The sequence below is a fragment of the Crocuta crocuta genome, unplaced genomic scaffold (genome assembly GCF_008692635.1).
Source record: "Crocuta crocuta isolate KB4526 unplaced genomic scaffold, BGI_CrCroc_1.0 scaffold65, whole genome shotgun sequence".
Taxonomy (NCBI): Eukaryota; Metazoa; Chordata; class Mammalia; order Carnivora; family Hyaenidae; genus Crocuta; species Crocuta crocuta.
Window position 1 is genome coordinate 222,674 of NW_027530683.1, and position 25,250 is coordinate 247,923.

A 25,250-nucleotide genomic window follows, 5' to 3' on the forward strand; every position below is an offset into this window, starting at 1 on the left:
AGAAAATTCTATTGCTAGGTGACTACTGAACTAAGAGGCATCAGGTGATCAGGCTATACTAGAGAGAGTGGCTTAAGAATGGAAAGGGTCACAGCAATAGCACTGCTAGGAATTTACCCAAGGGATACAAAAATGCTGATGCATAGAAGCACATGTACCCCAATGTTCATAGCAGCACTCTCAACAATAGCTAAAACATGGAAAGNGAAAAGAAGAGACGAGACGAGACGAGACGAGACGAGAAGAGAGAAAGAAAGAAACAAACACAGAGAGAGAGAGAGGAGGGAGGGAGGGGAGAGGAGGTTTTAAGCAGATGTAAAATGATTAAGTCCAACATTAGACACATTTTGTTTGAGGTAAAAGCAGACCACATAAGAGAAAATTTCATGACACAGCTCTAGCTTCAGAACTATGCCTCAGGGTTAAGAAATACAGACTTAAAAGTTATTTTCCCACAGAGAGATAACTGAACTGAAAAAGGTAAGATTTCTAAGCAAAGATTTTCCAAAGGCAAAGCCGTGGGAAACAGGCAAACTTATAGGCAGGGGGAGGAAGAGGTACAAATGAACATGACAGAGAAAAAGAGAGGAAGAAATAAAACCAAGACACCTCACTAGATAGATAGGTAGGTAGGTAGGTAGGTAGGTAGATAGATAGAGATAGAGACATACAGTAGCCATAGCTATAAAAATTTATCCAGGCTTTAAAAAAATAACAAGTTACCATCCATTTTCGTATTTAATAATTTCACAAACATGTGCATTTATGTATCCAAAATCTCAGATGAAATCAAAGCAGCATTTCAGTTCAATCTTGTTTTAGAATTTCCAGACTGGTGTTAAGGAGACATTTTCATGGTAACCTCTGAAACAAAAAAAAAATAGGTAGTATTCTTTTGCATACTTAGTGGGTTATGGATGGAAGAAAAAGAATATGATACAAGACTGTAACCTAGGAAACCACTTAACATCATGGTAAATTGCTCAGCCTTCTTTATAATGTAATTCAACCCTGCTCAGCATCTGCCCCAGTTCCATATATATATATAAGGAGTACTCAATATACATTCATTTATAATGACAGCAAACAGGACAAGTAAGAAAATACTGAAATAAGTAAATTTAAAATAATTAGTTCAGGGGAGAGGAGGGAAATGCAAAGTTATTATTTAATGGGAAAGTTTGGAAAAATAAAAAAGTTCTGGAGATGGATGGTGGTGACAGCTGTACAATGTGAATATACTTAATGCCACTGAGCTGTACACTTAAAATGGTAAATTTTGTTATGTAGATTTTTCTACAATTAAAAAAAGTAACTAGTTCAGTTCACATTTTGTGCTATAAACTAAATGTTAATTCTCTAGGTGCAACTGTCATACCAATATTTTTTTAATCCCATGTCTCTGAATTCTGAATTCATAGGACTACAATTTAGTCATGAGAAAAAAAGCTTTGTTCCAAAATGAAACTGACAAAGGAAAATAGAGAACAAGATGAAAACAGGTAGTTTTTTAAAAATATTTTTATCTTTTTTTACATTTTTAAAGAACCTCTATGCCAAATGTGGGGCTTGAACTCAAAATCCCACGATCAAGAGTCACATGCTCCACTGGATGAGCCAGCCAGGCACCCCAAAAACAGGTGTTTATAATTTAAAATAAATTTTATGAATTGTTCTTCCTTAGTTTATTTTACTTACTTAGCTTCATATTAAAGCTAGAATAAATTTAGCAACAACATATTAATAAGCCAACCATCTAAAATGTTTTGAAGATTCTTTTTTATTTGAGAGAGAGCACGCATGAGTGGGGGAGAGGAACAGAGGGAGAGAGCCCTCCATATTCAATGTAGAGCCTGATGAGGGGCTTGATCCCATGACCCTGGTATCAAGACCTGAGCTGAAATCAAAAGTGAGATGCTCAACTGACGGGGTCACCCAGTGCCCCCAACCATCTAATTTTTTAAAGGCTGAATTAAAAAGAAACATTTCAAAGAGACAAAATGTAAAATGTACTCACTACTAGTCCCATGGAAAATTAGCAACAGACATATATTTATTTCTGAGAGAGAGAGACAGCGTGAACAGGGGAGGGCCAGAGAGAGAGGGTCTGGTCAGCTTTCAGTATACTTAATTTTTAACTCTGCCAGGACTCTTCTCCCTGACACTCCTCTGTGATACAAAACATATTAGCACATCTCCATTTGTAGTCCAAAACCTTGTTATCCCTGCTGGAAATGACACAGTGCTTTACAACAACCCAAATTGTTGTAACAACAACCCAAATTCTATTCATCCTTTAAAAAGAGATCGCATCTTCTTCATGAAATCGTCAACTGGTCCAAAGTATACTGATCTCTTCATTGCTAAATTCTCAATATTTGTAGTCTAAATTAGGGTTTCCGGAAATATCTGTGGTGAGATGCCACTTTTAAAATTTTTCTAATCCAGGGCGCCTGAGTGGCTCAGTCAATTGAGTGTCTGACTTTAGCTTAGGCCATGATCTCATAGTTTGTGAGCTCAAGCCCCATGTCGGGCTCTGTGAGGACAGCTTGGAGCCTGGAGCCAGCTTCTGATTGTGTGTGTGTGTGTGTGTGTGTGTGTGTGTGTGTGTGTGNTCTAATCCACTGTGGACTGATACTTTAATAAAATGAAATAGAAATTACCAAAATTAAAAAAAATTTAATGTTTACTTATTTTTAAGAGACAGAGAGAAACAGAGTGTAAGCAGGGGAGGGGCAAAGAGAGAGGGAAACACAGAATCCGAGGCAAAATCCAGACTCTGAACTGTCAGCACAGAACCCGACATGGGGCTCTCCATGAACTGGCAGATGGTGAACTGAGCCAAAGTCCGGATGCTTAACCGACTGAGCCACCCAGGTGCCCTTACCAGAAACTTTTTAAACATGCAAAATAGAAATCAAAATTTTTTATTATAAATTCAACACATACAAAGTTACTGCCAAATTTGTATAAAAGTTTCTAAAGCTAATTCTCATTTCTACACTTATATTCCAGCACAGTGATAACATTCCGTGTACCAGCATCAATCTGCAGAGAGTACTTTGAATACCACCGGTTTAAACAATTCAGGGCCGGGGTACCTGGGTGGCTCAATCAGTTGAGCGTCTGACTTTGGCTCAGGTTATGATCTCACTGCTCATGGGTTTGAGCCCCACGTCAGGCTCTGTGTTGACAGCTCAGAGCCTAGAGCCTGCTTCAGATTCTGTCTCTTCTTCTCTCTGCTCTTCCTTCTTTCTCTCTCTCTCAACAGTAAATAAACATGAAAAAATAAATGAGTATTTATTATATACTTAGCATGAACTCTTCACTATGCTGGACACTATAGAGTACCCAAAGAGGTACAGAGCACAGAGCTTTCCTCGATTTTATGGGAAAGAAAACCAACAAGTGTGACTCAACAATAAATAATATAGATTTAAAAAAAAGCTCTGCTGCTGATCAGAGAAAAAAGATCACTGACGTCTGGAGCAGTGAAGACAGTTCACTTAAAAAAAAATGAAATCTGGGGGCGCCTGGGTGGCTTAGTCGGTTAAGCGTCCGACTTTCACTTAGGTCATGATCTCGCGGTTCGTGGGTTCGAGCCCCGCGTCGGGCTCTGTGCTGACTGCCAGCTCAGAGCCTGGAGCCTGTTTCAGTCTGTGACTCCCTCTCTCTCTGACCCTCCCCTGCTCACGCTGTCTCTCTCTCTCTCTCTCTCTCCTAGAAATAAAACATTAAAAAAAAAAAAAAAAAATCTGATTTCAGCATCTCTATTTAAATAGGACTCAGATATGAAAAAGATAGTAAGTCCAGAGAATGGAGACAACATATACAAAGGCACAAAGGTGAGAATCAACATGGCATGTTGGTAATACAATGAAATGAACACTTCTCACTAGAGGGGCAGGTACTGAGAGGAAGGGAAGTGAAAGGCAGCCAGAGTTTACATAGGGAAAAACAAGCAAGGAAAATGCATCAAAGTTTCTAAAGAAGTACCATGATAGAATCAAGTGTTCTAGAAAGTTACGCCAGCAGTCGTATCAAAGTTGGAGTAGAGTAGGTGGGAATTCTCCACTTGCAGAGATCATACATTTTATGTTTTCATATATCCTATAGAGTCTAGAGAAGGGTCAGCCTATGGTGGACAGTAAATGCATCTTCCTCAAACAGGATGTATTTAAAAATAATTAAAAATTTATTAGAGATATTAATTGAAGATATTTTATTTTTATTTCACCTGACTCCTAAAGATTAAAATAAAAAACAATGTATAGGTGCCAGTATAACAATAAAGAGAAGTTAGCTTGGAAAGAGTTGGTGACTGGCCAACAACAGATTTCAACAAAAAACAGACAGGAGTATGCTGACAACTTAAACAGAACATAATGTACTAGAAGGAAATTGCAACTGAGGTGAAAACTGACCTGCTCACTAGAACCCCATGGAGATTCCAAACTCAGAGATACCTGGAGAACTGTCTCTAAGTTATATTAGGAAAGGGGTGAGAAGAACATGTAAGAACAGAGATTAATTGAAGATCTGAATATAGAAAAATTGTACCAAATACTCCACCTCCACCTTCCTCTTCCACCTCTACTCACAAAGCATACAAGGAGCACAATTATCTACCCCTGCCAAAAACAGTAGGAGTATAACTGTCCTTTGCAGCAAAGATGGCCAACTATTAACCAAAATTCATACACCTTCTTCTGTAGTGTAAAGTTGTCCCTAAGAAGTAAATGTTTAACTAGAAACAGCATTTCTCAGACACTCTTGCATCTAAGCAGTACCATGTGACTACTTTTAGCCAACGGAATGTAAGTAGAAGTAACATCATTTCCTTGCCAGGGAAATGCTTTCTCCATTCTCCTTTCCCCTTCCACTTGAAGGGGACAATCACAAGGCATTTTAAGGATGGGAGAACCAAAAGACAGAGGAATCTTGAGCAGGCAGGCAGAAAGCTGTCTCCTGACAGGAAGACCTCACTAAACCATTAAGTAAAAAAATAAACTGCTATTTTGTTAAAACATGGAAATTTTCAAGTTTATTTGTTTCAGCAACTAACATCCTTATTAACTACAGCCCTTCTCTTAAAAAGAAGAAAGAAAGGGAGGGAGGAAGAAACATCACCATAAAAATTAACTTTACACTATGGTTTTAGTGGGTCAAAGACAGGCATTCCTCTTTGTTGCATTTGGAAGACCAGCAGCCGGGCAGTTTTCTGTCCACTCGCACTAAAGGAAAGCACGCTAACTGGCATGTTCCATCATACATACATATTAAGATGACAAACTAGGCAGGTGGAATGGAAGCAACATGAATAATTATAGCCAAGAGGTCAGATGTGGTAGACTGAATTTTCTTGTTGTGCCCTTTTAGCAACCAGCTCATGCTTTCAACATTCTGCTTTGAAATTTCCTTGCCTAATACTAACTTCATTAGTAACATTTGCTGTCCTCTGTGTTACTACAGACAACAGTTTTATCAAACGTTTTTCTACCACATAATACAGCTTACCATTTTTTCCGGCCTCCTATAATAGTTTTCTTGGTGACCATCACCCAGTCCCAAAGCCAATGACACATATTTAAAACTTTTGTTGGGGCACTTGGGTGGCTCAGTTGGTTAAGTGGCTAACTTTAGCTCCGGTCATGATCTCGCGGTTTGTGAGTTCAAGCCCCGCATCGGGCTCTGTGCTAACAGCTCAGAGCCTGGAGCTTGCTTAGGATTCTGTGTCTCTCTCTCTCTCTGACCTTCCTCCACTCATGCTCTGTTTCCCTCTGTCTCAATAATAAATAACACATAAAAATAAAATAGATAGAATATTTGTTACAGCAGCACCCTACTTCTAGGTACTCATTTTTATATTAATCAGATTTTTTATGCAAAATAAGCAAGCACAAAATCTCAGTGGCATACATAAAATATGCATATGATTTCTCACTTAAAAATAAATTCTTTAGGTGAATTGAGGCAGCTCTGTTTCAGGTTGTAGGTCAAGGTGACATCTTCTCCATGTTTCTCCATCTGGGGTTCAATGGTGCCCAACAGATGACTGAGACATGTTTTATTATACAAAGGTTAGAAACTCCCTAAGTGACAAAAAGAAACATTTCATGCCTTGTAAGGTCTACATTCCAAACTATGCATCACTTCCTGCATTTTCTTGACCAAAGCAAGTTGCAAGACCAAGCCTCCCATTAATTGGAGGATAGGAGGAATTGTAATCTTCCCATGATGGTGGGCGAGGAAAAAGTGAGAAACTGCCGAACAGCTATCTAATCTGCATGATACACCCTCATGTACACAAAAAAACTGTATGATTGCTGTGTAGCAAAAGCAGATTAATATAAAAATGAAGAAAACAAAACTCATAATTATTAAATATTAGAAAGACTGGGAGAGAAATATGGGAGTAAAAGTCTTGATCTTTTATAAAAGGGGCTAGACAGATGATGTTTAATCAATCAAGGAGTGTAGGTAAATGATGTAATTTAAAGTTACCTAAAGAACCAAATGCCCAAATAATTAAAAATGTTTGTCTCTAGGGGTAGGCCTAACAATGGCAGGCAAGGAATGAGAAATTGCTGCTTTTCATCAAAAGTACTTTTTGTTGTTGTTACCACATTCACATATTACTCCAATTAAGGGGGGGGGGGAGTAGTTAATTCTTTGCTAGAAAGCTCTTGCTTAAAAGCTAGATTTTAGAGATGTTAAAATCTTCCTGTATATAAAGTGAATACTAAGAAACTGTATCCTTCAAATGAATGGAAAATTTGTTATATTGTTTGTGGCACAGAAGTATGAGTTCTCACATGCTCCCCACTACCCCCGTGTTACTATCCAATATAAGTGAAGTAGTTCACATTCCTAGAGAATCCAGTCAAAAGCTGACAAATTTTTATATTTAGAAATTCATTTGATAATATTGCAGCTTTTAAAAATTCTTAATTTGAAAAAAGTTACTTATAAAATTTAACACTTAAGTGATACAATATAAGTAACTGGCACACATACAATCAATCCACTGAAGAAGGTACACATACAACAAAAGGAAGGTAGAAAACAAGTACTAAAATATTGTATCATTTAGACAATTACTAACTCAAACTAGGGAGAGAAAACATAGGTCATTCAGGTCAAGAATTCCAACCATGGCAGGGGCACCTGGGTGGCTCAGTTGGTTAAGAGTCTGACTCCTGATTTTTGCTCAGGTCATAATCTCGGGGTTTGTGGGATGGAGCCCTGCATGGGGCTCCACACTGACAGCACCAAGCCTGCTTGCATTCTTTCCCTCTCTCTCTGCTTCTCCCCTGCTCATGCTCTCTAATAAACACTTTTAAAAAAGAATTCCAGGGGCGCCTGGGTGGCTCAGTCGGTTAAGCGTCCCACTTCGGCTCAGGTCATGATCTCACAGTTTGTGGGTTCGAGCCCCGCGTTGGGCTCTGTGCTAACAGCTCAGAGCCTGGAGCTTGTCTTCGGATTCTGTGTCTCCCTCTCTCTCTGACCCTCCCCTGCTCATGTTGTCTCTCTCTCTCTCTCAGAAATAAAGAAAACATTAAAAAAATTAAAAAAAAAAAAAAGAATTCCAAACCATGGCAGACGTCACAATCAAACATGGCATTCTTCCAGCAGAACAAGAGAACAATCTCAAAATCCAAAATTCTCAACAGTATTCCTCCACCTCTAAAACTGATTTGGCATATCAAGTGAAACCCTTTTGCCCTGGAGCAAAGTAACACTCCAATTAATGTTGTTGTATGAAAATATTCACTTCATTTCTCCTTTTCAGCACCTAATAGGCTTAAGAGATTTTCCCAAAGGATTAAATATTAAATTCTGCAATGGGAATATTGCACTAATTGACCATGAAGGATATATCTCTTTAAGACACAGTCTTACAGCTATTCAACTAGTTTGACCTGAAAAAGACTAGTAGGTATTCCAGGAGTAAGGAAAGCCAAATAAATTATTTGAAGACTAATCAATAACTATCTAAAAGATCAGTTGTCAGCACAAGATATTTATGTTCAATACAGAGTTCAAGGAATCTCTGGACAAAGTCACTGAGCCATGGGGCCCACTGTACCAGAGAGAACTTAGAGTGGCTGCTGGCCCACACCCTGTTCTGAAGAAAGCTACTTCTCTACATCCTTATCCCCACATCTATATGTAAAAGCATCAGCACATTACTCCATCCTCCTAAATTCTGATAAGTGGACTATGGCAGTTTGCAAATTAATTAATGGAAACCTCACTAAAATGGAGTCAGAAGGTTCAGAAGAGAATCTCTCGTGTCCTACTGCTCATCAACTGTAAATCTACAGGAAGAGATGCACCTTGCGGGTGGATACTACCCCAGTGTCCCAGTAAGAGGAAGATTTATCTGTCCCCACTCGTCAGTTGGCAAGAGCCAGCCAATGAGACAGTCACAGCTCAGCCAATGAAAAGTCACTATACTTTGAACTCCCAGTTTACTCCAATGGACTTTTTGTCTATAATAGCCTTCCCAACTTCACCCTTTTCTTCTACAGAAGAGTGTTCCTCTTCTTCTTCAGGTGGACTTGCCTACAGTTTTGTCATAATTTGCATGTCCTAGCTTGCAATTCTCTGCTATTCCTGAATAAACCCATTGTTTGCTAGGAAGGTTTTATTTTTAAAGTTAACAACAGCAGGAACACTTTGCCTTAATCAATAAGAATGCCACCATTTAGTAACCTATCTCCCAAAGATAACCCAGTCAGATTCTCTCAAGATTTTCAAGCGGAAACAAAGAACAAATTTGCAAATGAAGGTATTGAGCTAGAATAACTTGTAGACTAGTAAAGACCAGCAGTTTGGGGCCCTAAGCAAAATGAAAAAGCAAAGGAAGCCTACTAGGAAAAATGAGAGACTACTAAATTCAGAGATGAAGAGAGTAAGCTTAGTTCCTGTTTTTACTTCCCCATTCTAGTCTCTGGGAGGCTCAGGTATGCACTGATGAATGTTTATGGATGTCCTCTAAACTCCCTATAGTATCTACAGGAAGGAAGGAAGGAAGGGAGGGAGGATAAGAGAAGAAAAGTCCCCTAATTACTTAAGCTAGTTAAGCAACCAAACGAACCCAATTAAAATGATTAGAGACAGTCTCCCTTGAGTAATAGTCCTATGTGGGATACTATACTGTCAAACTCCAACTAAAGTAATTAAAATCAGCCACTTACTGAACCCTACTGGTTGAATAAACTGCATCAAAAACAGGAATACGGTTTTCAACATATTTTTAGCAACACAAGATACTCTAAATAAACACCCAGCCACTTGAATAAAAGAAATCAATAATGCTATAAAATAAACACATTAAACCTTTTTTTTCCCTTTCCTTTTCCTTTAAACTCTGAAAGGTACGGATTAAAAAGAAAAATAGCTCTGAGATGGACTTAAAGCACAGGAATTAGCTAGCATGCCTGCTATTAGAACACAACATGGCCCTAGCCCACATGTATGAGAGCTCTTAGGTAAAGAAGTGGTAACCTGGTATCCTACAGGTAATCTGGTGATCTGGTTTTGTTCAGCCCACAGAATTATTTGCAATTTGAATGAGCTGGAAATCAGGACATTTCATCCTTTAAAAAATTTAGTATGTTAGGGGCGCTGGGTGGCTCAGTCAGTTAGGCATCCAGCTTCAGCTCAGGTCATGATCTCACGGTTTGTGGGTTCGAGCCCAGAGTCTGGCTCTGTGCTGATAGCTAGCTCAGAGCCTGAAGCCTGTCTTCGGATTCTGTGTCTCCCTCTCTTTCTGTCCCTCTGCTGCTCACGCTGCCTCTGTCTCTCTCTCTAAAAAATAAATAAAACATAAAAAAAATTTTTTTTTAATTTAGTATGTTAGTGTCTTCCGAACATCTAAAAACTTTTCACCTTCCCAGTGGGGGAAGCATCCTCTAGTAAGCTACAGTCCTTTCCAAATACCATCACATTGTTCAAGACCCAATTTTTCTCTCACTGCTTTAGACTCTTTTAGATTATAAGCTATTAATTTCTGCTTTATTGATATAGGTCTTCCAATTCACAAACTTGCACAACAAATTTCTGACTGACTTGATTAGAATTAGTTCGGTATCAGCAACATGGTGGATCTAGAGGAAAAAAAAAAATGTGACCCTTTGTTTTGCAGTCAGTTCATCAGCTCTAAGACAAATTCCCTTCGATCCTTCATTTCTTTTTCCTGCAATATGACCTCACCAGAAACTATTCCAATCCATCAGACAAGGGTAGAAAGAAAGGAATCAGGTTCCCAATTCTATTTTCTCAGAAGGCTTCTGTGCCTCTAAGTAAATTTATGGATGCATGCTAAGAGACAACTGGAAGGAAGTTATGTCATCTCCATTTGTGAAGAGTGTCTGAAATCCAGACCTTGTTTAGAAAAAAAAACATTTTTTCTAAAGATGCTTGCATTTAGGCAATTTGCATGTTTATTGGTACCCTTGAGCATCTTTTCATGATGTAGCTAAAATAGTATGTTATGATATTTTTTCTGTTATAATATTGCAAGTGATTCAGAATAAAAGTTATATTTTTATAACTACTGTTTGAGAATTGCCAAACAATAATGGAGAAAGAGCTACAGTACAAATATATTTAATATCCTAATAACCTAACTGGAAAAAGCACTAAGCTTGGGTTAGAAAAGAATATAAGAATACCGAATGTTTAATTTCTCTACAAAAAAAAAATACATTAATACAAATTAAGATAACTTCATAAAACTTCAATCAATCATAAAAAACATAAGAAAAATGGTACAAATACTTGACCATCAACAGACCAGACCACATCAACCCACTGGAGCACATTATCTATCTTGATGTTATAGTCTTATCCACTATTCGTTGCCTGGGTTTCAGATCCAAATAAGTATGGGTAGTTGCTATAGTGACAATATGCCACTTTTGGAACCAGGAGCTTACTACTGAGGGCTTATGGGCGTTGTAACGTCATTACTTCCTCCCACATTTTGAATCCTAGCTTAGACACTATAACTTCACACAATGCAATTTCATTCTGCGGCTGTAAAGTCAGTTTTGCTATTCTGTCGAAAAGAGTTTATACTTTACCAAGGATAGTATACATAAATGTCAGGAGAAATAATCTAACTCTATTAACATGCCAAGAATATACATACCTAATAAAGATTCAATTAATAATGTTAAAGATGTCAGAGTAATAAAATAAACAAATTGTATGCCATCATTGGAATATAGTTTTATTATTATAACTAGCCAAGACCATATCTTATTAGTGTCTTATTTTCATTAATAACAGTATTACAACCATTCTTCATATACTACGAAAATAAAACAAAATTTTTTTAAACACTAAGAAACGCAATTTTACTTTATAATAGATTGATATATTTTTATTTCCTTTACGAACTATTCCTACTAATTAAAAGAATTGAATGGTTTCCAAGGAAAATGTAGTTTGTTGCTAGCAAAATGCTAAGAATAAGGAAAAATAATCTCAAATCAGAGAATATCTCCAGATCATCAAAAATTCAGAGCCTGGAAACTCTCATACCCTGCTTCTAGGATAGAAAAATAACAGCCACTTTGGAAAAGTTTGGCAGTTTGTTCAAAAAGTTGGGACACAGAACTACCATACAACTTATAACTTTCCTAGGTATGTACCCAAGAGAAATGAAAACATGTGTTAACAAAAGTCTTGCATATGAATATTCACAAAAACATTATTCATAATCGTCAAAATCTGGCAACCTAAATGTACGTCAACTGGTGAATGGGTAGATTTAAAAAAAAATCCAGAAAATGGAATACTATTTTCCTTAAAGAATGGATTAATGACACGTCACATCATGAACAAACCTCAAAAACATTACTCTAAGTGAAAGAAGCAAGACACAAGAGATAACATATTATATATTTCTATTACTATAAAATGGTCAGAAAAGGCAAACGTATTGAGACAAAAAGACTATTAATGGTTGTTTAAGGATAAGAGTGAAAATTAGCTATAAACAGTCATGAGGAATCTTATTAAAGGGATGAAAACGTTCTAAAAACTTACAATGATGGTTGCACTATTTAGTAAAATTATTAAAAATCACTGACCTGTATACCTGAAACAGGCAAATTGTAATATGTAAAATATATCTAAATAAGTTGGTTTCTTATTTAAGTCAGAAAATATCAGAGCTGCAGAGAACCTTGCCAAAAATTCTCTATTTGTACAGATGGAGAAAATGAGGCCGAAAGAAGTTAAGCAAACTGTTTAAAGGTCACCTAGGTAGATCATGACAAAAGTAAAAAAGATCAAAACCTAGCCTCATGCTCCAGCCCAGTCCAGTGTTACATCTACTAAAAATGTTCAAAGAATTTTTTAAATTATAATAATAATTACATAGAATCCTTTGAGAGATGCTCTAGAAGCACTAAAATTTGAAAATCAAAAAGAATAACTGATAAAAAATATACCAAAAATCAACGAGTGACATTCAGAAAATTTAAAGCTACAAAAACTCATCTGTTACTCTTTGAGACCTTTAAACTTACTTTCAAAATTGGTAATAAAAGAAAAAAGAACTTTTTTTTTTTTTTAACTTTCCAAAAGGCTGTATTTCGGGGTAACTAAATATTGCCAGTTTATAAAAGAAAGCTTCTACTTTACAGAAGAATGCAAATTAATAAATGCAGATGGAATGAAAGAATTAGAAACTATCATTTTGCAAACCCTAAAGAATTACTAGGCAAGAATTGCCAGTTACTGTTAAGGCCATTAAGTGAACAGTTCATAGGAGCGTTAGACACTTTTAGGAAGCCAACCCTTCTAAAAATAACACCTCACAGAAAACTTTGTTTTAAGGAGAAAAACAACAAAACATAAATTTAGGAGAGCGAGCATGATGGCACCAATCTAACAAGCCTTTAGCATTAATGTCCAGGCTTATTTGAAATTCTCTTGGCTAAACACAAAGAGAAAGTAGTCAATTCTAGAAGGGGAGATATTTTGCAGGATAATAAATCTCTCTTTAGCTAATCAGAGAGAAAAAAAATGTGTTGGGGGGTGACTACTCTAGTTTAAAAGCGACTTGAAATACATAAACAAAAACACCATACACACCATAAGTGTGGTCTTTAACTGGATTATGGTTTGGATAAAACAGCTGTAAAGATCATTTGCGAGTTAAATGGATAAACCTGAAGGCTCAGAATATTATATATTAAAATATTAGATAACACTAACAAGTCATTTAAAGTGTGATATTTCTGTTATATAGTTAGCATGTTTTTTATGGGTATGCACACTGAAGAACTTGGAAGTGAAATATCTAGAGGTCTATGCTCACTTCAAAATACTTCCATGTTTAAGAAATAAAAAATTAAAGTCTCAACTTCCTAATTCACTGCTGTTTCCATAAGTGTTCATTAATGTATTTATAAGGTAAAATAATTACATAGAAAGAACACTTCCATACAGAGGTTGAGACGTGACCTACGATAAATGATAGCTTTTTTTTTCTTACAGGTACTGAGCTGAAGAGAACTCAGAGGTCACAACACAATATCGTTAGCAATATGGTACGTGCAAGGCACCAAAAACCATCAAAGCGGCATGAATAGAGAGCTTTGCCATCAAAAAGCTAAAAATGTCTAGTCGAACAGCTTCTTGATGTTTACCACAAGAGAACACGGCTGTTCCAAGATCGTAGCTAAGGCTCTGAAGCGGCAGTCTCACTACAGCAATCCTCAATTATTACATAAAATCACTTACTCCTTTCTGACTTCACCGCGCCTTACAACCAGTTAACTACTTCCCAAGTTGTGATCAAGTAAAACGGGTCACTTATTCAAAACTCCTTCTCTCAAGTTAGGGGCGCCAAACTAAAAGAAAACCTTTACCAAAACCACGACCTTCTTTTCAATTAGGATCTTTAAAGCTCACAACCGGGAACTCAGAGCCTCCCTCAAACCCTGAAGAGGCAGATCTAATTGACTGCCTTTTCTTCCCCGTCTCCCTCAAAATCCAAAGGGTGGCGCTGTCCTCACGATTTCCCCACAGACCAGGTGTGCGCGGAGGTCCATTTGCACGATCCGACCAGTGGGGAAGGTCCACCTGCGGCCTCGGTGGGATTCTCGGCCGCGCCGCCCCGCCCCGCGTTTCTCCTCTCCCGACACAGCCCGTCCAAGTTAGCCCGAGAGTGTGCCCGCTCCCCCTGCTTAGTGGCTCTCTCAGAAACCTCAGAAACTCTTTTAATAATACTCTAGGCAGGCGGGTCGGCTCAGAAACACCTCGCAGGCTGGCACTCTGGCTGAGCCCTGAGCCCAGCAACTAAGAAACTTAGAACGAGAAGCATTACGACCCCTCTCACTGACCCAAGTTCCTCCACTTCCACAGCCTGAACGCCCAAATAGTTTAACTAACTTACACTCTTGACGGGAGTCAGTCGGCGCTAGGAGATGGGACGAGCTGCCTAACGCAGGAACCTACCGCGCTTCCCGCCCCGCCCCGCCGGCTTGCGTGCGTCAAGAGCCACGTGCCGCGTCTCCCTTCCCTACCGGCAACTGGGCGCTCCCCTCTTCCGGAAGTCGCGCTTTGCCTCGCCGGGCTCCTCCCCCCACCGGTGACGTCAAACTCAGCTTCTACCACTGCTCTGCCTCCGCCTCCAGGCGCGGGGAGGGTTGCCGTTTCCTTAGGATAAGTCCTGCCGCTTCCGAAGGGCTAAACATTATAACCAAGGGTTTTGAAGTTACTGAGTGTATTGGCCTTGGACGTGAGTGAGTAGAGTTTAAGGGACCAGAAGCTGGCTATCTAGAAGCCACACGGCAGAGGCCTTCCCCCCTCTCCGCGATTTCTGTTGCATTTGGTTCCGCCGAGACTCACGACGGTTCCGCCCCCTTCTTCCTTGTCATTGATGTTGTTGTTCTTGTCAGTGCCGCAGCCCCGACCGCCGGGCACTNCGGGCCGGATGGCTCTGTGCGGGCAGGCGGCAGGCGCCGCGTCGCTGCCCAGCGAGCTGATCGTGCACATCTTCTCCTTCCTGCCCGCGCCTGACCGGCTTCGGGCCTCGGCTTCCTGCTCGCACTGGCGCGAGTGCCTCTTCTACCCCGCTCTGTGGCCCCAGCTCCGCATCTGCCTCCGCGTCTCCCCCGCGGAGCAGCCTCGGCTCGAATTCCTCATGCGCAAGTGCGGCTGGTTCGTGCGAGAGCTGCGTGTTGAGTTCGCCGCCGAGAATTACCTGAGCGGCGGCGGCGGCCCAGGCGACGGAGGCGGCGCGGACCCCGGGACTGGCGGGGAAGAAGTCGAAGCCCTGCAGCTCTCAACCCGTTGGCTGGAAGTGCTGCGCACCTACTTAGAGCTGGTGCTGTGCGTGCTGGTCAGCATCCGGAACAACAGGTAGGCTTATCTTGGACCTCCATCCATCCTCCTTTTCCCCTTCCCCCTCTCCCGGGGCCGCGTGTTGCTTCCTACCTCTCGCCCCGAAATAGATTCAGTGCGGATACGCCTGGCAGCTTTGGCGTTGCTTTCTTCAGTGACTGCGGGTGTCAGTTCCAACCCGGCGATTTCCTTGAGGCGGGAGGGCATAACGGGACTCATCATAATACTTTATAAACAGTGATGGACTTGGTGTTTGTCAGACATCACTTCTGGCGCCTTCCAGGCACTGTCTCATTCATCCTCTCGGTGGCCCTGGAATGAAGCTGACAGGCGCCGTCATTCTTCATTTTCCAGATGAGAGAGCTGAAGCTTGGAGGGTGAGGCCCGTGAGTCTTGAGAGAAACGAAACATAACCCAGTGTTTCTGACTCTGAACCTGCCCATTCAAAATAGTTCGTACTGGGGGGAGAAATAGGTATACAGCTGGTGTCTCATGGTTACAAGACTCTCCCTAAAAGAAATCTTTGACAGCCATTTTCGTACCAGGAATAGTTTTCATTAACTGGGCCAGGCACAAAGAGTAGGAGTGTTTGTTAGAGGGGTGGGGGAAGCGCCTGATCATCAGGGTTGGAAGTCCCTCCTCCCCTTGCACCTCCAGACTCAACTTTTCCCCAGCGATTCACCTAAAAGCACAGTACAGCTTAGTGTTTGTGTGTGCTGGGGGAACTGGCCAGTGTCTGCAAAGAGTAAGCACATAACTGTCCTGGTTTTGCATCAGGACTTCACTGTCATTCTGGGACTGATTTCCTATTTTCTGACTTATTATCCTTATCAGTATTGCCCTTTATTTGTCTGTTGTCCTTTCCAAAATCCTATTAGTTTTTTGCATGTGGATATTCTAACCTTAAAATTAAACTATGAGTTGGAAAAAAGTTCAAAAGTTCCAAAAGGAGCAACTTTTACAGTAATGATTGTTTGGCAGTTTACAAGGACATTATCTTATTTGATTCTTTCAGTGACCCTGTGAGTTAGGCAAGGCAGCTATTAATCCTGTTTTATAGAAAGGAAACTGACGCTTGACAGGGTCAAGTGATGTACACATTGTCATACAGCATCATTTTTCTACAAAAGCAGTGTCCTTCCTTTGGAGATAAATACACTGTGTTGAACATCATGCATTATATTGAACAGGGTTGAGAGAAGGTGCCGATTTAATGTTAGATAGATATAGATATAGATAGATATAGATATATCTGAATCAAAAGAGTGGGAGACAAGCATATAGCTCCAGGTTGTACCTGGAGCATGACTCCATCTTTCCAGTGGCCTGTGTATTCCCCCAGCTTTTCACATCAAGCCATCCCATTACTTTGATTGGGTGTAGCAAGAGAGGCTGTTTGAGGCTGTAAATTAGAGGCTCTCAGTTGAATGTATGGCTAGAGGACCAAACGACCCAGAGTTTAAAAGATTCAGATTCAGTGAGAACTTAAAATACTGATGAGACCAAGAGTGGGAGTGAATTCAGTGAGCACTAATTAGATTTTTCTGTTCTGAGATCAGATGGCACTCTGAGCAACCGTCCAGAAAAAGAAAGAAAGAAAGAGAGAGAGAAAGAAAGAAAGAAAGAAAGAAAGAAAGAAAGAAAGATTGATTATGTGCCTTTGGTCCAAGTATGAACAAACCTTACATAGTGCCTAGTTCCTTTTAAGTGTTTTAATAACTGGTTGGTTGATTGGATGGATAATGTTATATAAGCAAAATAGTGATATATCACCTCTTCCTTTAGTTAATTCTTCTCTTTCTACTTCCCTCACCCCTGCTAAGTTTTTTTTCCACCCTTACTGAGATATAATTGACAAATTAAAGTGTACCTACCACCTTTATTAGCATCCCAATCTCCCTGTCTATAAGACCACCTTATGCCTGCCCTTTTGGTTCATCTATCACTACAGCACACTGTCATCCCTGATTTTAAGGCATTCTTGTCATTTACTCTACAGATGGTGCTGTGTGTTGTGCTGCTTGGTAGCACATTCATAGTATGTGTCTGAAATCAAAGTGTAGTGTTATTACATATATTATCTGTACTTCTGATATTTCAGAGGGTTTCTTAAACTATCTTTATGTGTTAGGAAATAAGTTAATTTAACCTTTATTTTTGAAAATGTCTCAAGATATTTTAGTAATATTAAAAGTACTAACATGAATGTTAAAAACATAAATGGGACTAGTTTTCTTTAAATTTCAACAAATTTGAAAATATTTTAGATCAAGGTGCTTATTTGGTAACTCTGGTAAAGCCTATACTTATTTCCTTCCATAAGCACTTAAACTACAGACTCTGGGTCAGTAAGAAGAAAACCATTTCATCTAGTGTTTGTTGGGCTTTCCAAAACCGTTAAATTTAATAACTACTGAGAAAAGTGAACACTAATATTGTTCTTTACACTTCCAAGTTAAATTTACAGTCGTTTCACTTTATGATATCTGCAATTTTGTAAGTACCAAAGAGAGTTTGAAACCTACTGGTTCACAAGCAGTATGCTTCCAATCTTTGTGGTGAATTCCTTTGTATAATTTACACAACTCAAATGGTTATTTTGTGATGTGTCAGTTATTTTCATGTCCCCCAGGAAAAGAACTGAAACTATAACCTTGGATTGTGGGAGCTTTTCAAGGGTAGTCTTCCAGGAGGATAATTGGCATTGGTTTTTACTTGATTTCTGGGTTTTATATGCACATGTACTCTCAGGGAGACCATAGCCTCTTTATAGGTGTCTTAGGTATTAGGAACAACTGACGAAGATCAAGCATGTGCCGAAATCTCTCTCAAAGGGTAAAACACAGTCCTCTGGGTTTCAGAGCTCCCTTCCCTACAAGGAGGCTACAATATCTGCCCTTATTGTAAGAAACAGAAAGTAAGAACAGAAATACAGTAGGTATTTCTCATTCAGCTGTATTTTAAGTTAAATAGGCAAAATTTGTTCTGCAGTTCTGTAAGAAATTGTTCTTAAAAGTTAAAAAGAACTTTTTAGAACTCACTTTTCAGATTTAATCTGGTTGCTGAGTAGTGCCTACTGAAGGGCTGCATTTGACTACTTGGGAAAAATGAGAGTTCACGGACAATAAAATTAATGATAATAGCTAATAAACTAAGAGACACTAAAAATACTTATTTTTAAAGAGCAGGCATAGGTACATTATCATCATCTAGTTTATGCTTTTCGGGACTGTGTAAGTATTTTATATTTTATTTTGTATGAAATCCTAAATTGGGAGCAGTGGTTTTTTTTTTAAAGATGAGTACTATAGTAGGCCAGAGAGAATTTATACGAGGGTGATTTTCTTGTTAAACATTTGGGCTACAACTCCCAACTACATGTATGTAGATTGACCATTTCAGAGTTATGCCTGCTTATATAACCTCTCCCTAATAGAAGATCTACTAAGAATTCTTAGATCTGGTCTTGTTGATTTCTGGTCTTGTTGATTTGGCATGTGCAGTGAAGAAGAGTCTTACACTTTGTATTGTTTTGTCAACATCAGTCTACCAAAATCCAAAAACAAGTAGGCCGTTTAAAAATACATTTTAAATTAGGTTAAAAATTCTTTGGATGTTTCATGTTATTATCTAAGACAGTAGGAAATACCTTTGAAGATGTTGTGTTCAACAACCCTCAGCCCTATTTTTCTTGAAATATTTTCCCCTACCATACATGTAATAATAGCATCTTACTTGTGAAAGCTTTTATTATTAACTTAAAGAAACCCATTTGCAAAATAAATATTAACACATATTGGGACTCAGACCAGTGTACACTGTCCAAGAGATGATTGCCCATAGAGAAGAGAGGTGAGATGATGCATACCCAGCAGACTCCTTACTTTAAAACTGACAAATTAAAGTGGGTCCATAGGGATAGCTTCAAGGTCACTGAGAAATGAGACTCTAACCTGTTAAAGAAACTAACCTCCTCAGAGAGCTGCTGAGCAATTTAGGGTCCTCTCTAGTCCATAGATGCATTCTCATAATGACTGAGAACTGATAGATGGAGGATAGGAAATGAAACTCAGCAAAAGATTGTCAAAGTGAAATATTTTTTCTGTATTAAATGAAGCTGTGGAGCTGCTTTTGAATGAAGTGATTAAATTATTTCCATTTTAATGTGTTCTGAGGCAGCCTTGGAAGAGTTCACCCAACTTTATCAATTTATGCAGGGCCTAAAATGATAGTTATAAAAAAAAAATCTGTTTTTTCCTCCAAATATTGAAAGCCTACTATGTGCCAAACAGTGAAGAAAAACTCCCCATTCTCAGGGACGTAACATTCTAGAAGAGAAAGTAAGAAATAGTAAATGAAAGAAAGATTATTTTAGGTATCAAATAAAAAAAATCTAAACGTAAAAGATTTTGTAAGTGACTAGATGGCAAGGGGAAACCTATCTGAAAAGCAACATTTGAGCTGTAATATGAATGACAAAAGTTAACCATCTGAAAACTTGAGCAAATACCATTTTAAGCAGGAAAAATACGTATATATTAAGCACCAGAGCCTTAAGCCAGACAAATTTTTGATGTGATGGGACAGCAGGAGAGTATGGCAGGACCATGAGATGAAAGTGGTTGGGGTGTCATGATGCTTTCTGAGTTTTAGAGGGAGGAAGGGACAGAGTTGGTTATGTGGGCTTATGGAATGAAGTTTGAGCTGCATTCTAAGAATAGAAGAAGTCACTGAGAAATTTTTAAGGGCAAGAGTAATGTGATCTAATTTGGCTTTTAAGACAATCACTCTAGTTGCTGTGTAATGAATGAATTATAAGAGGGAACAAGAGAGGATGTAGGGAGACGGGAAACTTTTGCATAAGCTAGGCAGAGATGATGGTAGCTTAGCCTATGGTCGGAGACCATGGAGATGAAGAAAAGTGGTAGATGTAGAATATATTTTGGAACCAAGTACAGTCAAGAGGACATCATTCTCTGTAAAAAATCACTGTTTTTTTGTCCTTGGTATTGTTTAAATGATCTTTTAATAAATAGCATGTTCAATAGCAATTTCCAATGTCAGTCTTAAATCTTTGTGTGTATAATCTCTAGGATTTAAGGATGATGGCAATTCTTAGAAGGTTATTCAGTAAGTGAATTGTAAAGCAAATGCTAGCAGATTGCTTTTAGTTAATGGATCCTAATAAAGCTAGTGAAGAATACTATTCTAGGCCCATGACTTACTTCTGGTCCCTAAAATTGTGCTATACAGTTTAAAAGCCACTAGTCACATATAGCTTTTTAATTTTTAATTTCTTACATAAAACTAAATAGGCACACCAGCCATATTTCACGTGTTCAGTAGCCCTATGTGGCTAGTGGCTACCATTATTGGACAACATGGAAAAATAATGCCATGATGACAGAGAGTTCTATTGAACCACAGTTCTCTAAAGTGCTTGGTTTTGTTTGTTTCTTTTGGCTATGATCATTCATCAGCATTTGTGAGAAAGGAAATACTTTCTGTTATCAAAAGTGTTATATGGATATAAACATACTTGGGATTGAACATGGACTAAGAAAACAATTGACCTGAAAGAATTTCTTGCAGTGATGTAGATTATTTTAGCTTTTATCAGTTTAGAAAAGTAAAATGTTACATTATAAGCCTCTATACAGCACTAGGAAAGGTTTTAACCTTTTTAAGAACATTTCTTTATTTTTTTTTAATGTTTTATTTCTTTTTGAGAGAGCTAGAGACAGCGTGAGCAGGGGAGTGTCAGAGAGAAAGGGAGACACAGAATCCGAAGCAGGCTCCAGGCTCTGCGCTAGCTGTCAGCACAGAGCCCGACGCAGGGCTTGAACCCATGAGTTGTGAGATCATGACCTAAGCCGAAGTTGGACGCTTAACCAACTGAGCCACCCAGGCGCTCCAAGAACATTTCTTTAAAGTACCAAGTTTTTATGTATTCCCTTTGACATAGTTAATTACACTTGGCTGTATTAAGTGTAGGGTGGCTATGTTGTGCATTTTTCTAATGATATTATTTACTACATCAAAGAAATAATTTTGGATCCTCTTAAATGGAAGGAAATATACTAAAGTTACTGAAACAGATGAAGTTCTCCCATTCTGAACCACAAAAGAGAGAACAACAAGGTCATTATGACCAACGTATCAGAAATTTTGAGTCCCAGTTATACTAAACAGTCCAACAGAAATCCCAGAAAAAGATGAAGGTTTTCAGCCCTCTGTAGTTAGACCTTGAGGAATATTTCTTAGGCTCATCGGTGGTTACTAGTATTTTCAAGAAATTACCTGAACTAACCCAATGAATCCATAGGCATACCTTGTTTTATTGTGCTTTGTTTTATTGCATTTCACAGATGTGGTTTGTTGTTGTTGTTGTTGTTTTACAAATCAACAATTTGTGACAACCCCACATTGAGCAAGTCTATTGGCACCATTTTTCCAACAGCACTTGCTCACTTTGTGTCTCTGTGTCACATTTTGGTAATTCTTAAAATATTTCAAACATTTTCGTTATTATTAGGTTTGTTATGGTGATCTGTGGTCAGTGATCTTTGATGTTACAATTGTAATTATTTTAGGATGCCACAAGCCATTTCTATTTAAGACAGTAAATTTAATCAGTAAATGTTGTGTGTTGTGACTGCTCCATTGACCAGCCATTCCCTAGCCTTTTTTCTTTCTCCTTGGGCCTTCCTTAATCCCTGGGATATCACAGTATTGAAATTAGGCCAATTAATATCTCTGAAATGGTCTTGAGTGACAGGAAGAGTTACTTTTTTTTGTTTGTTTGTTTGTTTATTTATTTATTTAGAGAGAGAAAGAGAACCAATGGAGGAGGGGCAGAGAGACGGGGATAGGGAGACAGAGGATCCTGAAGTGGGCTCTGTGCTGATAGCAGAGAGCCCCACACGGGGCTCGATCTCATGAACCATCAGATCATGACCTGAAGTCAGACACTCAGTGACTGACCCACCCAAGCACCTCTCTCTCTTCAAACCAGAAGCTAAAAATGATTAAGCTTAGTGAGGAAGGCATGTCAAAGGCCAAGATGGACCAAAAGCTAGACATCTTGTGCCAAATAGTTAGCCAAGTTGTGAATACAAAAGAAAAGTTATTGAAGGAGATTAAAAGTTGTACCTGAGGGAACACACAAATGATAAGTGCAACAGACTTACAGCTAATAAGGAGAAAGTTTTAGTGATCTGGATAGAAAATAAAACCAGCCACATTCCCTTAAGCCAAAGCCTAATCCAAAACAAGGCCCTAACTCTCTTCAGTCCTGTGAAGGCTGTGAGTGGTGAGGATGGTACTGAAGAAGACTTTGAAGTTTGCAGAAGTTGGTTCTTGAGGTTTAAGGGGAAAAGCCTTCTCCATAACATCAAGGTGCAAGGTGTAGGAGCAATTGCTAATGTAGAAGCTGTAGCAAGTTATCCAGAAGATCTAGCTAAGATAATCAATGAAGATGGCTACCCTAAGCAACAGATTTTCAAGATAGACAAAACAGCCTTCTGTTGGAAGAAAATGCCATCTAAGACTTTCATAGCTAGAGAGAAGTCAGTGCCTCACATCAAAGCTTCAAAAGACAGGTTGCCTCTTTTATCAGGGGCTAATGCAAGTGATGACTTTAAGTTGAAAACAGTGCTCACTGACTATTCTAAAATCCTAGGGCCTTTAAGAATTATGCTAAATCTTGGCCCAAAAACAGACACATAGACCAATGGAATAGAATAGAGAACTCAGAATTGGACCTACAAATGGCCAACTAATCTTCGACAAAGTGGGAAAGAGTATCCAATGGAAAAAAGACAGCCTCTTTAACAGATGGTGCTCAGAGAACTGGACAGCAAAATGCAGAAGAATGAAACTAGATTATTTTCTCACACCATACACAAAAATAAACTCAAAATGGATAAAGGACCTGAATGTGAGACAGGAAACCGTCAAAACCCTAGAGGAGAAAGCAGGAAACAACCTCCTTGACCTCCACCACAGCAATTTCTTACTTGACACATCCCCAAAGGCAAGGGAATCAAGAACAAAAATGAACTATTGAGACCTCATCAAGACTAAAAGCTTCTGCACGGCAAAGGAAACAATCCATAAAACTAATAGGCAACCGACAGAATGGGAAAGGTAGTTGCAAATGACATATCAGATACATGGCTAGTATCCAAAATCTATAAGGAACTCACCAAACCCCACATCTGAAAAACAACCCAGTGAAGAAATGGGCAGAAGACATGAATAGATACTTCTCCAACGAGGACATCCAGATGGCCAACAGACACATCAAACGATGCTCAGCGTCCCTCCTCATCAGGGAAATGCAAATCAAAACCACACTGAGATACCACCTCATGCCAGTCAGAGTGGCTAAAATGAGCAAATCAGAAGACTATTGATGCTGGCGAGGATGTGGAGAAACGGGCACCCTCCTACACTGTTGGTGAGAACGTAAACTGGTGCAGCCCCTCTGGAAAACAGTGTGGAGGTTCCTCAAAAAATTAATAATAGAACTCCCCTAGGACCCAGCAATAGCACTGCTAAGAATTTACCCACAGGATACAGGAGTGCTGATGCATAGGGGCATATGTACCCTAATATTCATAGCAGCACTCTCAACAATAGCCAAAACATGGAAAGAGCCTAAGTGTCCATCAACGGACGAATGGATCAAGAAGATGTGGTTTATCTATACAATGGAATACTACATGGCAATGAGAAAGAGTGAAATTTGGCCATTTGTAACAATGGGATGGGACTTGAGGGTGTTATACTGAGTGAAATGTCAGGCAGAGAAGGACAGATACCAATGCTTCCACTTATAGGAGGATTAGGAGGAACTTAAAGGAGGACCATGGGGGAGAAGGAGAATGGGAAAAATAGTTGGGGAGAGGGAGGGAGGCAAACCATGAGAGACTCTTGAATGCTGAGAACAAACTGAGGGCTGATGGGGGTGGGGGAGAGGGGAAGGGGGATGATGGGTATGGAGGAGGACACTTGTTGGGATGAGCCCTCCTCCATGTAACTGGGTGTTATATGGACACCAACTTGACAATAAACTATGAAAGAAAAATAAACATTAAAAAAGATAATAAAATATAAAAATAAAAGAATTGTGCTAAATCTATTCTGCCTGTGCTCTGTAAATGGAACAACAAAGCCTGAATGATAGCACATCTGTTTACAACATGGTTTACGGAATATTTTGAGCCCACTGGTTAGACCTACTGCTCAGAAAAAGAAAAAAAAATCCTTTCAAAATATTACAACTCATTGGGGTGCCTGGATGGCTCAGTTAAGTGGCCAACTTTGGCTCAGGTCATGATCTCACAGTTCCTGAGTGTGAGCCCCACATCTGGCTCTGTACTGACAGTGCAGAACATGTTTGGGATTCTGTCTGTCTGTCTGTCTGTCTGTCTCTCTCTCTCTCAAAATAAATAAACTTAAAATAGCTCATTGACAATGTACCTGTTCACCCAAGAACTCCAATGGAGCTGTACAATGAAACTAATGTTGTTTTCATGTAGCACAACATCCATTCTGTAGCCCTTGATCAAGGAGTAATTTTGACTTTCAAGTCTTAATGTTTTAAGAAATATATATTGTAAGGCTATAGCTGCCATAAATCATGATTCCTCTGATAATCTGGACAAGTAAGTTGAAAACCTTCTGGAAAAGAATCACCACTCAAGGTGTCATTAAGAACATTTATAATTCATGGGAAAGAGGTCAAACTACCAACATTAAAGGAGTTTGGAAGAACTTGATTCCAATCCTCATGGGTGACATTAAGGGATTCAAAATTTCAGTGGAGGAAGTAACTGCAGATGTGGTGGAAATAGTAAGAAAACTAGAATTAG

At 39.0% G+C, this 25,250-nt stretch overlaps 1 protein-coding gene and 1 long non-coding RNA gene across 2 annotated transcripts in view; one reads left to right on the forward strand and one right to left on the reverse strand.

Annotated features, from left to right (window-relative positions):
• Positions 1-725: 725 nt before the first annotated feature.
• On the reverse strand, positions 726-14,541 carry LOC144235622 (uncharacterized). Its single transcript, XR_013336264.1, has 2 exons — positions 14,423-14,541; positions 726-864 (listed from the first exon to the last, which is right to left on the reverse strand). It is a non-coding gene; the product is annotated as an uncharacterized LOC144235622 (long non-coding RNA).
• A 419-nt stretch (positions 14,542-14,960) lies between these two features.
• Positions 14,961-25,250, forward strand: part of FBXO33 (F-box protein 33) — a 31,669-nt gene continuing 21,379 nt past the window's right edge. The window contains exon 1 of the mRNA XM_077769185.1: positions 14,961-15,390. Coding sequence (XP_077625311.1) covers positions 14,963-15,390 — 428 coding nt within the window. The 5' untranslated portion in view covers positions 14,961-14,962. The remainder of the gene's footprint in view (positions 15,391-25,250) is intronic.